At 34.2% G+C, this 14,933-nt stretch overlaps 1 protein-coding gene across 2 annotated transcripts; it reads right to left on the reverse strand.

Moving 5' to 3' along the window:
- Positions 1–3,365: 3,365 nt before the first annotated feature.
- On the reverse strand, positions 3,366–10,673 carry LOC143446309 (uncharacterized). 2 transcript variants are annotated; one of them, XM_076945898.1, is made up of 17 exons: positions 10,574–10,673; positions 9,470–9,636; positions 9,307–9,398; positions 8,020–8,153; positions 7,378–7,572; positions 7,050–7,192; positions 6,765–6,894; positions 6,267–6,572; positions 5,885–6,157; positions 5,592–5,708; positions 5,416–5,495; positions 5,032–5,260; positions 4,838–4,876; positions 4,643–4,692; positions 4,385–4,433; positions 4,134–4,180; positions 3,366–3,791 (listed from the first exon to the last, which is right to left on the reverse strand). In XM_076945898.1, exons 1-17 carry the CDS (start codon positions 10,614–10,616, stop codon positions 3,717–3,719), a joined length of 2,169 nt encoding a protein of 722 aa, XP_076802013.1. In that variant the 5' UTR covers positions 10,617–10,673; the 3' UTR covers positions 3,366–3,716. The 2 variants fall into 2 exon arrangements, 1 of the variants encoding a protein (XP_076802013.1); XR_013113914.1 differs by lacking the exon at positions 4,643–4,692 and having other exon boundaries at positions 3,708–3,791.
- Positions 10,674–14,933: the final 4,260 nt, after the last annotated feature.

Consider the following 14,933-nt stretch of genomic DNA (forward strand, 5'->3'; position numbering starts at 1 on the left):
ATTATCTTAAATGCTGGATTGACTGCAACAATTTCAGAAAAAAAATGAAGAAAAACGAGCAAAAACAATAACCATTAATCAAGCTGAAAATTTTAAGTAAAGGTTTTTCTTAAATATTCTGAATAAAATTCTCTGTTTGATGAGAATTCAAATTTTGGTATTTATTGCATTTACATGAACTATCTTCGACCTTGCTAGCTGGCTACGAAACTTTGGCACAGTAATGTGCTTGCGATTACCTTACAAGGAATCTAAACGTCTCAAAATGTATTTCTCAGATCACTTAATGGTTTTCAAACGTGGAACGTGAGTACCAAGATCCAACCCGTTAAGACTCGGGTCGATGCTTAGACTATCTTGTTGGTTACAATGCTACCTGTAATTACACGCAGTCAAAGATATTAAAGCACCAAAGAATGGGTTAAACGACATGTGGTAATTACCTAAAACAAAACAATAGAAAAATAACGTGCACTGAGAAATCAAAAGTAGACACTTTTGCTGTCTACATCATAGGAAGCAGACCAACAAGTATCTGCAGCTTGTGAACTTGTAAATTATTCCAACAAATTTTCACTTGAGACTGATTTGTAACATCCATTCAGCAGTGTAGATTAACTAATACTGCAACTGTAAACTGTTAGATGACGTAGGCCTATGTGTGGATTACTAATGTAAGTGTAGATATGAGTATGACCAGGTAGTTTGAAAACAACAGCATTATACATGGAAGTAGTCACATATAAATATCGAGTTAAAAATATTATGCTTGATGACGAAATGTTTATTATCAGTCTAGGAAAGTCACAGACGACAGCACATAAACTGGTAAAGCATTCTTGTTTTTACCACAGTTACCGGACTAGGCTAGAGCCAACATCCAAGATTGAACTGTTGAAAGTGTTAGCCTAGCCCCATAGTGGAAAGTGTAGTACCAACACACACGCAAAATTTTTTATCTTAACGTCGATTTTTTACAAATAAACAAAAAAAAACTGGTTGCTTGAATGCCAAATTATCATTAAATGAAACTAAAAATTAAAGCTTCGGAACACGCAACACTTCGTCTTTGCAAGGACGAGTTTTTGTTCAAGATTTCCGTACTTTCTAGTCGGGGTCTAACCTGGAAAAGATAATCAACTTTTCAAAAAAATACGACCGGACAAATTTTTTAAAAATGTTTGCTGATGTCTGACTTACAAGAAAATCAAACAAAACACATTTCAATTGTTTCACCCTACAATGAATCTAAGTTTTTTAAAGGTTTTGACTTGGGTAAATTCCCCTAGTATAGTGGTTGTTAGGTGAAGTTTTAGGGCTTATTAAAAGGGTGAGAACGTAAAATGTTCAAAAACAAACTTTTGCCAACTTAGTTTTGGGTGATACAGAATGGGTTTAGTTTATACAACGTAAACTTTTTAAACAGGAGCAATGAGCATATTTATATAATGGTATATTAGATAATAGCATATTTAAATTCTTTCTACTCACCAATCACCATTCAGAATATGAAAATGAAAATTGTTATGCTCGAGTGATTTTGAATCAAAAGGCCACCAACCCTGATGAGCTTTTTTCCACAATTTGGACGAAGAGACTCTCTCTTTCATAATCTGGATGGTGAGTGAAAGATCTACCATTTTAGATAGGTCCAACATAGACACATGCTAACTTATATTTAATACATTTGTAACAAATAAAATTGATTGATTGAGGTTTGTGCTTGAAAGTTCAGCTATTCCGTTTGACATTTATTTGCCCAAAGTCACAGACGAACTGTGTCGAGCTCGTTACAAAGCTAGGCTAATAAGTTGTTCTAGCTACGAAGCTGATGTTCTTCTTACAGAAAGGACAATTGACAAAATGGCAAATGTTTAACTTTTCGTCATTGATTTTTTACAAACTGAAAGTTTAGCCAATTATTCACATTGCCTGAAACTTTAACTGTTCACCAGAACCACTGAACAAGAGCAAGTATCGTGAATACCAAATACCAGCATTACAACGATCGTCCCACGGCCATTAAGTAGCGAACATGAACCGTATTGGCCTAACCTTAGCTTTCTAAACACTCTGGTATTTACTACAGAATCGAACACCTCTGTTGCAGTTCTTTAGTTTTAGTCGTTATGTAACGTCAACAGTCTCCACATACATATAAGCGAACGGCTTACTGCAAACTACTTTCATTTTAATTGCCGTTTAAGAATGTTGACCAAATTTGTAGACCTATGTTTTGAATAGGTTCTACCTTCTTGTGCAAACAGGGCCTAAGCATTCAGGTGTCGAGCCAATATCAGTCATATATAATACATGAAAGCTCGATGAAAACTACTATACGATGTTTCACAACAAAATGTGCTGAAATATTGGAAAACTAAAAGATTAATGATTATTTGATTGATTAAAATACTAACTGAAATCCGTTTTACATTTCTACGGCATCTAAGTATTTGTTACAAGCAGTTGAGAACTATTTGAAAATCCTTCATTTATTAACAATCACCAACAAAGATTGCCAACAAATCTTAAGGAAGTCATTCACCAAGCTACCTTCATTGTTTTGCTTCTTTGAATAATTTGTATCATGATCAGTTGAGCCAGATAGCTACCACGCGTTTCAGCTCTGAGACAATCGTCGCTTATGTTTGATCACTTCCTTGTATGATATCTCTGTTTGTTTCCGCCTACACCATCCACGATTAATTTACACGTCTGCACTTATACTGGCGTCTTTAACAATAATAGTTTAACGATGTAAAGTATACGCAGCATCAAAATATTAAAAGCACTTCCAAACGAAAGTTGTTGATGAGCTGCTAAGTTTGGTTTTAACAAGATCACAAACTATTATCTTACCAGGTTGAATATGTCATTTTATAACTATAGTGCGGCCGTTATTGTTTGAGCCAACTGTTTTTGGCAACTTTTATTAATTATGTTGGCAGTAATCTTGCAATTAGTTTGTCATGTGCGGTATGAAACGTGCAGGCAGTGGACTTGGCATGATACATGTTGCACTCAGTGACTCAGACATGAAATGGTTTGACAAGAAATGAAAGACTCAGACATGACATGAAGCGGTTTGGTCGTAGAGTTTGCCACTCCCCACTTATGTCGAGTTGAACGATCTGAGGTTGGCAGGTTATTGCATATTGTGTTATCGATTAGCGTGAACAATAAGCTATTTGTGTTATCCCGAACGGTCTTTGAGAGACGCTGATGTATTGTCTACAGCGCCTATTACAAATTGTTAGAGAGCTGCTTTGAATATCCAAATATGTTTATTGGACCAGTATAATAGCTAGTTAAATTAGACTGATACTAGAACGATATTGTTTCAAATCAGAGCATGTGAGCTTCTGAACATGCTTTCAATCACGGAGTCAAAAGAAAATATCCGCTTATAACCGGATTCAAAATTGTGATTAATTATTCTTACTACGTCAGCTTCCAAGCCCACGCAGTGGCAAAAGATAAGGCTAACTAAAGTAAGATGAGATAACCAGAGCAAATTGGCAAGATTCATAGCAATGCAAGTGGAACTGATTCTACGTTGAAACGTTGACCGCTACACACTTTTATAATCATATTAATAGTCTGCTCATGTCGTTCATGTCCAAAGGTCCTATATTTCAGTCCGGGCCATGAAAGTGCTTTTTTAAAAAATATACATCATAAAAAGATGATTTTTTAAATGATTTTCCATCAATGTTCTATATTTCTCCATCATAAAGTCCTTCGATGATTTCATAATTTTGTTCTCCTCTGGTATTTTCATAGTTTGCAGCCTAAACAAGAAATTGAGTCATTATTAATCAGATGACTGATGATACTGCTGACGTCATTACTACTTGTCTTATAACCTAACCTTTGATTTACGTTTAATATTGTAACCCCAATAAAGTTGTAGAATGATGCTACATACCAACACAATGTTATGATGATTTTAGTTTTACGATGATGATGTTATACTCAACAACACAATAATGTTATAAAAATAATTTCAAAAATATTGTAATTTTGTATTTGTCAAATTATATAAAATAAATTCAGACTTTACCAGTATATTTTCTAAATTACAACGTAGACAAAATGCAAACCGACAAAAATTAACAATTTCAGAAACGAACCGTAGTTTGTCGATCACCAACGTTCACTTCCAAGTAGCCATTTTTGTCTGTTAATATAAATCTGAGCTTTAAAAGAATGGCGGAGTAAGTATCTTTATGAAATATTTTACAAATTAATATTTTACGTCTTTATTAATAGGCATCATGTTTTATTGCAACAGCGTGAACTAGTTTTGCAATGAGCTTATAGATTATACTTAGTAATTGTTCGAAAACCTTCACGTTTATCTTAACACAATGTTCTGAGATACCTTCCTCAAGCTTCTCCAGGTTTTCATAAGTTGCGTTTGTTTCTTGTGTCTGCAAATCATGAATTTATTTATATATATCTACAAACGTTTTATTTCTTTTACATAAACCACGAATGATAAATACGACAAATCGAACAGTGAGAGGGTATATTTAAGAAAATATAATTCGCTTTTTCATGCTTCTGAATATTGCAACGTTCCCTATTTCAAATTAAATCTTTCGCAATAAATGCAAAATAATGTCAACATTAAAGTCACATTTTCATTGCTTTGTACGTGTTCGTCGAATTCAACATATTCCTCATGCACTGAAAATCAAATTCAAATTCATTACAATTATTTAAGCAAAATATGTGCAGCAAAAGTAAATAATCGCAATAGATGGAAAACTTTTCGTTTTTTCATAATTCTTTTTACTGTCAATAAATACATCGCTGTTTAAGTTCAACTCACCAGAATGTGGTTTTGTGTTGTGTGAAGTGTTTAATCTATCTAAAAGAAATGTAAAAAAGTTTGACTAAGAATTCATGTTTTTTTGAAAATATTTACGTATTTTCAAGTGGCGCTTTTATATAACTTTGTTATGCCCTTACTTTCGTGTTTTGTGCAAAAATAAAAATTACTGTGCATTCACAGTATTTTCCAACCTTTAGCTTTTGGTGTTTGTTGCCTTCTTGTAACATACAGTGCGAGCACAACTGTAATGCAGATGAGAGCAACAGCGGCAACGGCTCCACTAACAATTGCTCCTGTGTTATCTGGAGTTGGAAGTTGATCGATGTTGACAACAGTGACGTCAAACTCTATTAAATAGTTGTATGGTGGAAGAAGAGAGCTCAGTATAAGATTGTAAGTTCCTTCGTCACTGGATGTCACCTGGCATATGAAGTAAGTAATTACTTTAACATTACACATTAATATGCGGTAATATGTCTTTTTACAACAGCTTTGACTTGCGTTAACTACACAAATGCTTGTATAGTGCTTGTTATGTACTCCGCATGTATGGTGGAGTTTTAGAACAGAATCACCTTAGTTTTGGTGAATATATATTGCTGTTTATCTCCGTTGCTGACAACATCATTTGCACCATCATTTAAGGCTGGTTGTTCTAGAAAATTTACACCAGGTTAGGTTTGTTACAGAAATACCAAGTGTGACCAAAATCAGGTCAAGTTAAAACAGCTTCAATTATAACACCTCTTACCATTTATATCTAAGGAGACAAATTCCATTCCTGGGTTGGACTTAAAAATAATTACACAGAAACCAGTTTCTTCAATGACCCAAGTACATGATGTTGATGTTGCTTGGTATGGAGCATCTGATCGCAACAATAAGACTGAATGCAAGTACCAGTCAATAATAAGAACACCAAGCAGTAATCTTACACTTTGCGATTGGAAATGTAAGTTTTATGAATATTTGATTGGTAAAAAGTAACATTATAAATGTAGAAATCCGAGTGTTCGGTTTCATTACGAATTTATTTGAACTTACATTGCACGTCCACATACACCGATGCTTCAAAGCTTCCGAACAAGTCATTTGTAACGCAAGTGTAATTGCCTGCATCAGCGGTTGTCAAGGAAACCACTTCAAGCATCGGTTGTTTGACAATAGTTCCATTTGGTAGGATTATTTCAAATTCTGTTGCAAGTTCGTCTTCATATGAGATGGAGCAAGAAAGTGTTATGTTGCTTCCAGTTTGTGATGTCACAGTGTTAGCAACCATAGAAATTTCATCTTGTTTGTTGCCAAATAAAACCGGTCCTGTAACAAATAATTTCATTTAAAAAACTGCAATTCAAGATTAGATAAAAATATTCGCGTTTCTTCATGAAGCACAGTTTATGATGCTATTTAGATTGTTTTGAATTACTTGTCAAAGGCACAACGGTAACTTTTTGCATCTTGCTTGAAGCAAAACCATAATCATTGGTAGCAGTGCAAGAGATTGAGCTGTTTGTGCTAAGATGGTAATCCATGTTGCAATCACTTGTATGTGCTGATGAGATATTCTCACAACTTTTGCCACAAACTGTCCATATGCACGATGCTGCAGGATTTGCATCACTTGAACAAAATAATGTCAGGTTTTCATCTGATCGAAGAAGATATTCATCGTCTCCGATTTTCACGAAGTATTTTAATGCAAACGTATGACTTGTTGCATAAGTTGGACCATCTGTTAACGATTAGTCAAAATATTTATACTAAACACTTTATTATTCACAAATGAATACTCTAAACATAATGGAATCGAACCATAAGCAGCTAGGAAGGGATCAATAAATTTTAAGATTTCAGTAGCTCGCTAAGAAACACACGATGTTTGACGCAGGCACTAACAATGATGCAAAGTTGTATTGACACTTACACAACACATTCACAGTTTCAGTCAAAGATCGTCCAGTGTTGTTGTATATTTCTGTATATGGAGTTATGGCTTGGCATGATATTGGCTTCATGTTATCTTCTCTTTGTAATTGAAGCGTGAATGAATCTTCCTTTAACAAATTCAACAACTTTAAAATCATTTTAAATTTAAGGCAGTTTTTACATTAACTCTCAACGAGTCGTTAATTGTGAAAAGAAAATACTATCAAATTTCTAACTTTAAAATAAACTTTGACAAAACCAATTTTTAATGACGGTTTGTTACCTTTTTCAATGTGTATCCCACATTATCAAAATAAAATATTGAAGAAGTCCCACTGGGTATGACAGTGACATCATAATCACAAGTCAGTGTAATGTCATCAAGTTCAATAACGTTTAAATCACCATTTAACATCACGTCAGGAGCTGCAAATTTTAAATTTAAATGTTACAGCTCAGTTTTTTTGGCAATGCGTGTATTAAGAATCGTCAAGTACAAATAAGTAAAGACGATTTGAGCAATGGATTGCAAGATTTTTTCGGAAAAACTATGGTTACCAATTGGTATGATTTCTCACAAGATACAGATAACAATAGATCTGCCAACTTACCTGACCAACATTGTAAATTGTCCTGAACACTCCACTCGGCATTCGCTAAGCATGTTGTATCACTAGATGGAAGTGCAGTTCCATTTGAGTAAAACAAATCTCCTGTCGGGCAACTGAACATTCCAGTGGCTTGGTACCGATAAGGTCGAGATGATGACGTAATCACAACACCATAAGGAAGGGATGATGGACATTCTGAGAATATACAGAAGCTAAGAACTTACATGCTGATCTCATATTTCAAATTTTATATAAATTAAATTTGCGTGTTTGTGTATTCTCACTTGAGAATGAAAGTTTGATTTGTTTGTGTGGAAACAAAAGTCAAACTGTGCCTTTTTGTTGTGATTTTACTAATTCGCTTTCAAGGCACTTTGCACACGAGATACATGTACACGATCCACTAAGTTGAAATTACATTTGAAAACTACATGTTTCACGTAAGTTTAATGAGTAAAATGATTCTATGAAAATTAAAATATAGCTTAAAGCAGCCTGGGTGGAAACTCTGATAGAACGTATACATGGGTGAGCTCTATGCTTGATATTTTACAATAATTGACTGAATTGGTTTGTTTCTACTACATCTACTTGGTATGATAAAACACTTGCGAATATCAATCTCTTTTAAAACAATTATACCTTTTATATTTAACTGAAGTGAAGCATTAAGCAAATCAATATATGAGATACTGACAGTTGAACCATCCTCACTGGCAAGTAACTCTCGTATGGTCAGAGTGATTGTGAACTGGTCTGAAGCAAATATACCAACACTGCAAAAACAGAACCACTTGCTAAATCACTTTTAAAATGTGTTTCATTTCGCTTCATTTGTGAATGTATTTCAAAAACTTGTTTAAAAAGTTCTATTTTCCTGCCTCACTTTTGCTTTCTATTGACTTTATATCAAGCTAGACAAGTTTCCAAATATCGATTAATAAATTATAATTAATTGATGCCAACAGGGCATATTCCCGGTTGGTGAAATCGAACTAAAAATACATAAATTGGGTTTTGCGCTGCGCTGTTTTGCGATGTACATTTTACGTTTACCAGTTGCTTTTGAAATTCGATTAAGGAATCAATTTAACCACAATTAATAGAATTAAACCGGGTGGAGAGATGTAATATTTTACAAGTAATGTAAGGTACGTCACGCACTGTGAGTCTATTTGTCCGTTTTCGTTGATAAAAATACATGTTGATTTTATGTAATTATACATCGGCCACCGTACATGCTTTATTTAAATTATAATGATTTTTTTAACTATTCTAGCAGTATTATCGGCATTTTTGATGCTTTCTTTAGAAATTTGCGGCTTAATAACTAAAAAATCATTTGTTCTTTTGATTCATTTGTCACGAGTACAATCAAATATTGTACTGCATAAAAAAGTTATGTGTTGCAACGATTTTCTTAAAATGTTTTCATAAAGGCAAAATAAAAAGACAAAAAGCGTTAAATTAGTTGATTTCTAGACAAAAACTGTCTAATTTTTAAATACTTGCAGAGACCAAACATTTACTGCGTTTGGATGACGTAAGCACTTCATCATAATGTTATTTCCATGTGTTTTTATTAGTCGGTACCACAAACACACGATACGAGTTTCTATGGTAGAGCTCACCTAAACAAATTTAAATAACAACAACTTTATGCGTTGTTGCATTAGAATATAACTTTGCGTTACAATATCATATCTATAATATTTAATCATTGAAATTACCTATCTGAAACATGACATTTGAATACAAATATCTAATCATTAAAAATACCCCTTCAAATTCATGATTAACTTGGAACTTAATGTTCAGGTCAAATTAAAACTATTTATAGGTTGTTATTTACTGTTCGTATTTTATTCTACAACAGGCTACTAATGTAAGTTGGTAAATTATTAAAACTTTTATAAATGTCATTCCTACCTGATATCTATCCTGCTTGCATAGATTGAACCAGGATTCAAAGTTGCACTTGTTCCTCCAGTGCTATTAATCGAAACAGCTCCAACTACTTCCTACAAGCATAACTAAAGTCAACAATTTGTAGAGATTGGATTTAACATAAATATAACACAGCATTACTCACATCACTGAATTCCCATAATATTGATACAAGACTGCCTGTTGGCAAAGTAGTCGTCACAGTTGTAGTGATGTCAACATCAGAGCCAATTGCTTGTGGTGCATTGGATGGAATAAGCGGTGAAAATGACGAAATTTGGGCGTCAGAGAAATCAAAAATCTGTGAGAGCGCTTCAGTGCAATTAAGAAATGTAAGTTTAAATTTTGTGTTAAAAAAAGCTGACTGTTTAACAAACAAACTAAATACCAACAATGTTATTTATTAATTGATTAGATCTAAAGCTAAGAGTTGCACCTCAATTTTTACAAAATACATAAATTTTTTTAATTAACTTCAAGGGAGGAGTGTTGGGTGCAAAGATGTGATGGAATGAATAAATGTGGAAATTAATGAATAAATTAGCGATAAAAGAAAAAAAAATTGGAAAGTGGCAACCAATCTACTAATAATCAAACTACAAGATTCTTCTTGTTCTTGCAACCTTTTTCCAAACACAAGATTTGAGAATGCGCAATAGACATAATAATAATAATAACAATGTAGTGTTACGTTTGATTAAAGTCGTCACCGACCAATATTCTCCGTTACAAAGGTGAAGTAATAGTAATTACGTCATCTTTTGATTTAAAGCGTTCTGCGTTACACGATAATCAACCAGCGACGACCAATCAGGAAGAGAACAAGAGAAGCCATGGTTCCTTAAGTTCAGTTAAAGATCGACAACATAATTTCAGGTTCATGGTTTCAAACATGACGCTGATAATACGCATGGAAATTATTTTCAACGCTTCAATGAAATACAACACACACACAGGTAGAACGCCGACAACAATGTAATGCGTCAATAATTGAAATTATCTCCGTCAACTGCAACTATCAAATGACGTAAGATCTTGAGGTACAGCCAAGACTTTTTCCCACCTTCTCACGTATATACCATAGTGCAATTAAGCACCACGTTGAAAGTGTATGCAGTGGTACTTGGTAGATAGAGATAAGTTGTAAGATAAGATAAATCGATGAGATAAAATCCAAGGCACTTATACTGTACCATTGACCCTATATTATCGCAATTGGTAAAATAGTAATTTATAAATCATGAAATACCATAAAATATCAGCAGACAATGAACATCCAAGCCAAACCTCATGGCGTCTTATTTTGATTGACAACTTCTCCAAAGTAGCTTTTTTTCAAAATAAGCAGATATCAAGTTTTAGTTTGTCACTCGTTACTAAAAACTTAATAAACTTATATGAAAATGAACCTGTACATGTAGGTCTAACATTTGATCTAAGAAAAAGTGTGAAAATTAGAATATCGTGAACATATCCGAGAGCATCTTGCTGTCAAACGACCATTCAATTAGGCTATCTTAAATGCTGGGTTGACCGCAACATTTTCAGAAAAAAATGAAGAAAAACGAGCAAAATCAATAACCATTAATCAAGCTGAAAATTTTCTTTTTCTGCTTAATTTTTTCATTGCTACAAAACATTTTAAGTAAAGGTTTTTCCTAAATTTTCTAAATAAAATTCGCTGTTTGATGAGAATTCAAAGTTTGGCAATTGTTGCATTTACATGAGCTATCATCGACCTTGCAAGCTGGCTGCAAAACCTTAGTACAGCCTTGTGCTTTCTATTACCTTACAAGGAATCTAAACGTCTCAAAATTCATTTCTCAGACCACTTACTCGTTTTCAAATATAGAACCTGAGCACCAAAACCCAACCCGTTAAGACTCGGGTCGATTATTTGGATTTCGATTCTTTGATTCTCTTTCCATTCGTGTTGGATACAATCTTACCTGTATTTACACCCAATTAAGGAGATCAAACTTAGGCCATGGGTTAAACGACATGTGGTAAGTACCAGCACAAAACAACAGAATTAATTGTGCACCGAGAAATCAAAATTAGACATTTTTTGCTGTCTACATCATAGGAAGCACAACAACAAGTATCTGCAGCTTGTAAACTTGTGAGATATTCCAACAAATTTTCACTTGAGATTGATTTATAATATCCATTTAGCAGCGTAGAGTACTTAAAAAACCTGCAAAACTGTCAGATGACGTATGTTTGGGTTACTAATGTAAGTGTAGATATAACCAGGTAGGCCTAGGTTGAAAACAACAGCATTATACACGGAAGTAGTCACATATAAAAATCGAGTTAAAAACAATATGCTTGATGAAGTAATGTTTATTTTTAGTCTAGGAATGTCACAGACGACAGCACATATTCGACGACAGCAGATATTCCAACAAATGTAAACTTGAGATTGTTTTATAACATACTCAAAAAATCCTGCAAACTGAATGTAGCAAAATGTAGCAATCAAAGTAACTGCAACGACATAAAGCTCCTTGTCTTTCATATCTTTGCTTTTAAAAATAAAACACAATCTTAATTTTTAGCTCCTCTGTATTCTCAACATTTACTGCTTATTTAGAATCCAGCAACTTTCTGCAAATTACTTTCGGTTTAAAATGCTAAGCTGGCTGCTGATCAAACATATGTGACCTAGGAACCTTTCAGAGCAAATAAACCTTTAGAATTCTGATAAGGCGCTGACATCATAAATAAGATTACACGAAATGAAAACTACTACATGATATTTGGCCATAAAATGTGCTAAAACACTTGAACGATGAAAGGTTGAACAAAACATTAATGATCGAAACTATCGACCGAACTACGCCTTCTGTTCTATGGCAATTATGAAATATTATATCTATAAAATTAGCGGTAGAGAATGTTTTAAAGCTTTTTAATTTATCCAAAATCACCTACAAATTTCAAAAATTTTTAATCAAATCTGTAACTAAGTAATCTTCATTTTCTTTCTCAACCGGTTTGTGACATGGCAAGCTGCGCCATTTATCTAGTAAGCGTTTAAGTTATGAGATAATCGATTTGAAAACTTCCGTGTAATATATTCTTTGTCTTCCACCTACGCGGTTAATATTACAGATACATTAGTCACCCTCACACATACGTCATCTAAGCGTTGCAATCTCGCCAGTGATATCCATCCAGTCTTAAATCGTAAGTCACCTTCTATGTGGTGCGTGTTTGTACTACGTCACCAGATAGATGCTCATACTCAGAAGTGGAATAGACTTGATTCTGAGCTGACGTACCTAAGGTCGTAGCCACAGCGTCTTTGCTAAACCCGGCTAAGAACCGTTTTATCAAAGCGATTTCTTACTTGTCTTGCGAATAGGTTTGATCACTCAAGGTGTTGGCGGTAGATCTGTTCAAGTTATTTGAGGACAGGACAGAAGTCCGCATACGACCGGTTGATGGTAACATCAAGCACACAATTTGCTTCCTTGTTGTTGAAGTTAGAAACTTTATCCTAGCCCTAGCCTAGAACATGTTAAAATGATGAGCAAAATTCCAGAAAACCTTATGCGGGAATTTTCGATCAATTGCTTCTCTTTACTAATTTCGCCATATAATAGAGCAAAGATTTTATGACCTACCCAGGTATTTCACCTTTTCTTAAGTCCCCGTATATTCTTGTAAAAAGGTTGGGTCCGGACAAGCACAGAAGCACTCATTAAGCTCATCTTCTTCTAAACATTGTTGATTTATTATAAAAAGAGAATTATTCCTGTACACGATTGCACTTAGTGTTGTCCGGATCCAGAGGTGAATTTTAAATAAAACGTATGACAAATTTTTTAGTTAAGTAAATATGTTTGTGTTTACAAATTTTTAATAAAAACTTTGTTAAGTTTTTTAGTTCTAAACCAAGGATCTCAAATTCAAATTGATCTGAGGTCCAGATAAAAAATTGCAAATCATCCCGAGGGTCGCAATACACAGTAAAAGGTCAATAAACATTAACCACCCATTACATTGAACAAAAATAAGTGAATGTAATCGGTGTTGTATTCATTTTTTGTTCTGACCACTTAGCTGGCAGCGTTTATCAGCAACAAGGTCCTCGATATTTAGTTTTAATTCGTCGCAATACACAGTAATACTTGTTTCACATCTCGTCTCGGCGGAACCGTTGCACATAGGAACCTCATATATATGAATATTATGGACTCTCCCATCATAAAAGTCACCGTGAGTCGGATAATTGTACCAGTTGGAAAGGGCAGAGAAGGATTGATGACGTAAACCGGAATTACGTAATCATTGGGATAACTTCACACCACAGTTACCAAGAATATATGCTCAGAATATATTTCCTTCTAGAATATATAGGAACATAGAATATCAGTTCAATGCAGTTCTAGAACCACTTTCAACAAATACCGAAACCTGTCAGAACGAGAACAAGCAAACACGGGCGTCTATCGTTTTTGTATTGTTTCTCGCACTTATTTAAAATGAAGCAAAATTTAAAGATTTGTTACTGGCCTAAGAACATTGAAAAACACGAGGCAATGAAAAAAATATTAATTAAATATTTCAAAGTGCGTCGGGGGCCGCGTGTTCGAGACCCTTGTTCTAAACAATGACGTTTTTGCATAAAATTGTTATTTGTCTTAAGTCAAATGTGTTGTAAATATTTCTTTGCAATCCTTTCATGAAAGTTGTGTTATCTGTTTTAAATTTAAACTAAAAACCTCGTTTGGTAATTTGCAGTTAATGGCAAAGCGACCTCTACCAGTTTGCAATTGCTTCCGAGAGATCCGAACCCGAGACGTTGGTCTTGCAAAAGCAAATGACAAATAAAAATTTTGATTTTTCGTCATTGACTGTTTACAAACTGAAAGTTTAGCTAATTATTAACATTGCCTGAAAGATTAACTGTTCACCAGAACCACTGAACAGGGGCAAGTATCGTGAATGCCAAATACCAGTATTACAACGATCGTCCCATGGCCATTCAGCACCGAACATGAACCGTATTGGCCCAAGCTGAGCTCTCTAAACACTCTGGTACTTACTACAGAACCGAACACCTGTGTTTCAATTCTTTATTTTCAGTCGCTATGTAACCTCAACAGTCTCCACATACATAGAAGCGAACAACTTACTGCAAACCACTTTCCTTTTAAATGCCGTTTATGTATGTTGATCAAATTTGTAGACCTATGTTTTGAATAGGTTCTACCTTCTTCGTGCAAACAAGGCCTCAGCATTCAGGTGTCGAGCCAATATCAGTTATATACAACACATGAAAGCACGATGAAAACTACTATACGATGTTTCACAACGAAATGTGCTGAAATATTGGAAAACTAAAAGATTAATGATTATTTGATTGATTAAAATACTAACCGAAATCCGTTTCACATTCCTACGGCATCTAAGTATTTTCTAAGAGCAGTTGAGAAGTATTTGAAAATCCTTTATTTATCAACAATCACCAACAAAGACTGCCAACAAATCTTAATAAAGTCATTCACCAAGCTACCTTCATTGTTTTGCTTCTTTGAATAGTTTGTAACATGACTAGTTGAGCCAGATAGCTATCACGCGTTTCAGCTCTGAGACAA

Source organism: Clavelina lepadiformis, chromosome 2, assembly GCF_947623445.1.
Source record: "Clavelina lepadiformis chromosome 2, kaClaLepa1.1, whole genome shotgun sequence".
In the NCBI taxonomy this organism is placed as follows: domain Eukaryota; kingdom Metazoa; phylum Chordata; class Ascidiacea; order Aplousobranchia; family Clavelinidae; genus Clavelina; species Clavelina lepadiformis.

Coding starts and splice junctions, on each gene's coding strand:
- LOC143446309 (XM_076945898.1), bottom strand. CDS start 10,616: ATGAGGTTTGGCTTGGATGTTCATTGTCTGCTGATATTTTATG. Junction 6,895..7,049: donor TGGGATACACATTGAAAAAG/GTAACAAACCGT, acceptor AATTTGTTAAAG/GAAGATTCATTCACGCTTCA. Junction 4,434..4,642: donor ACGTACAAAGCAATGAAAAT/GTGACTTTAATG, acceptor CATGATTTGCAG/ACACAAGAAACAAACGCAAC.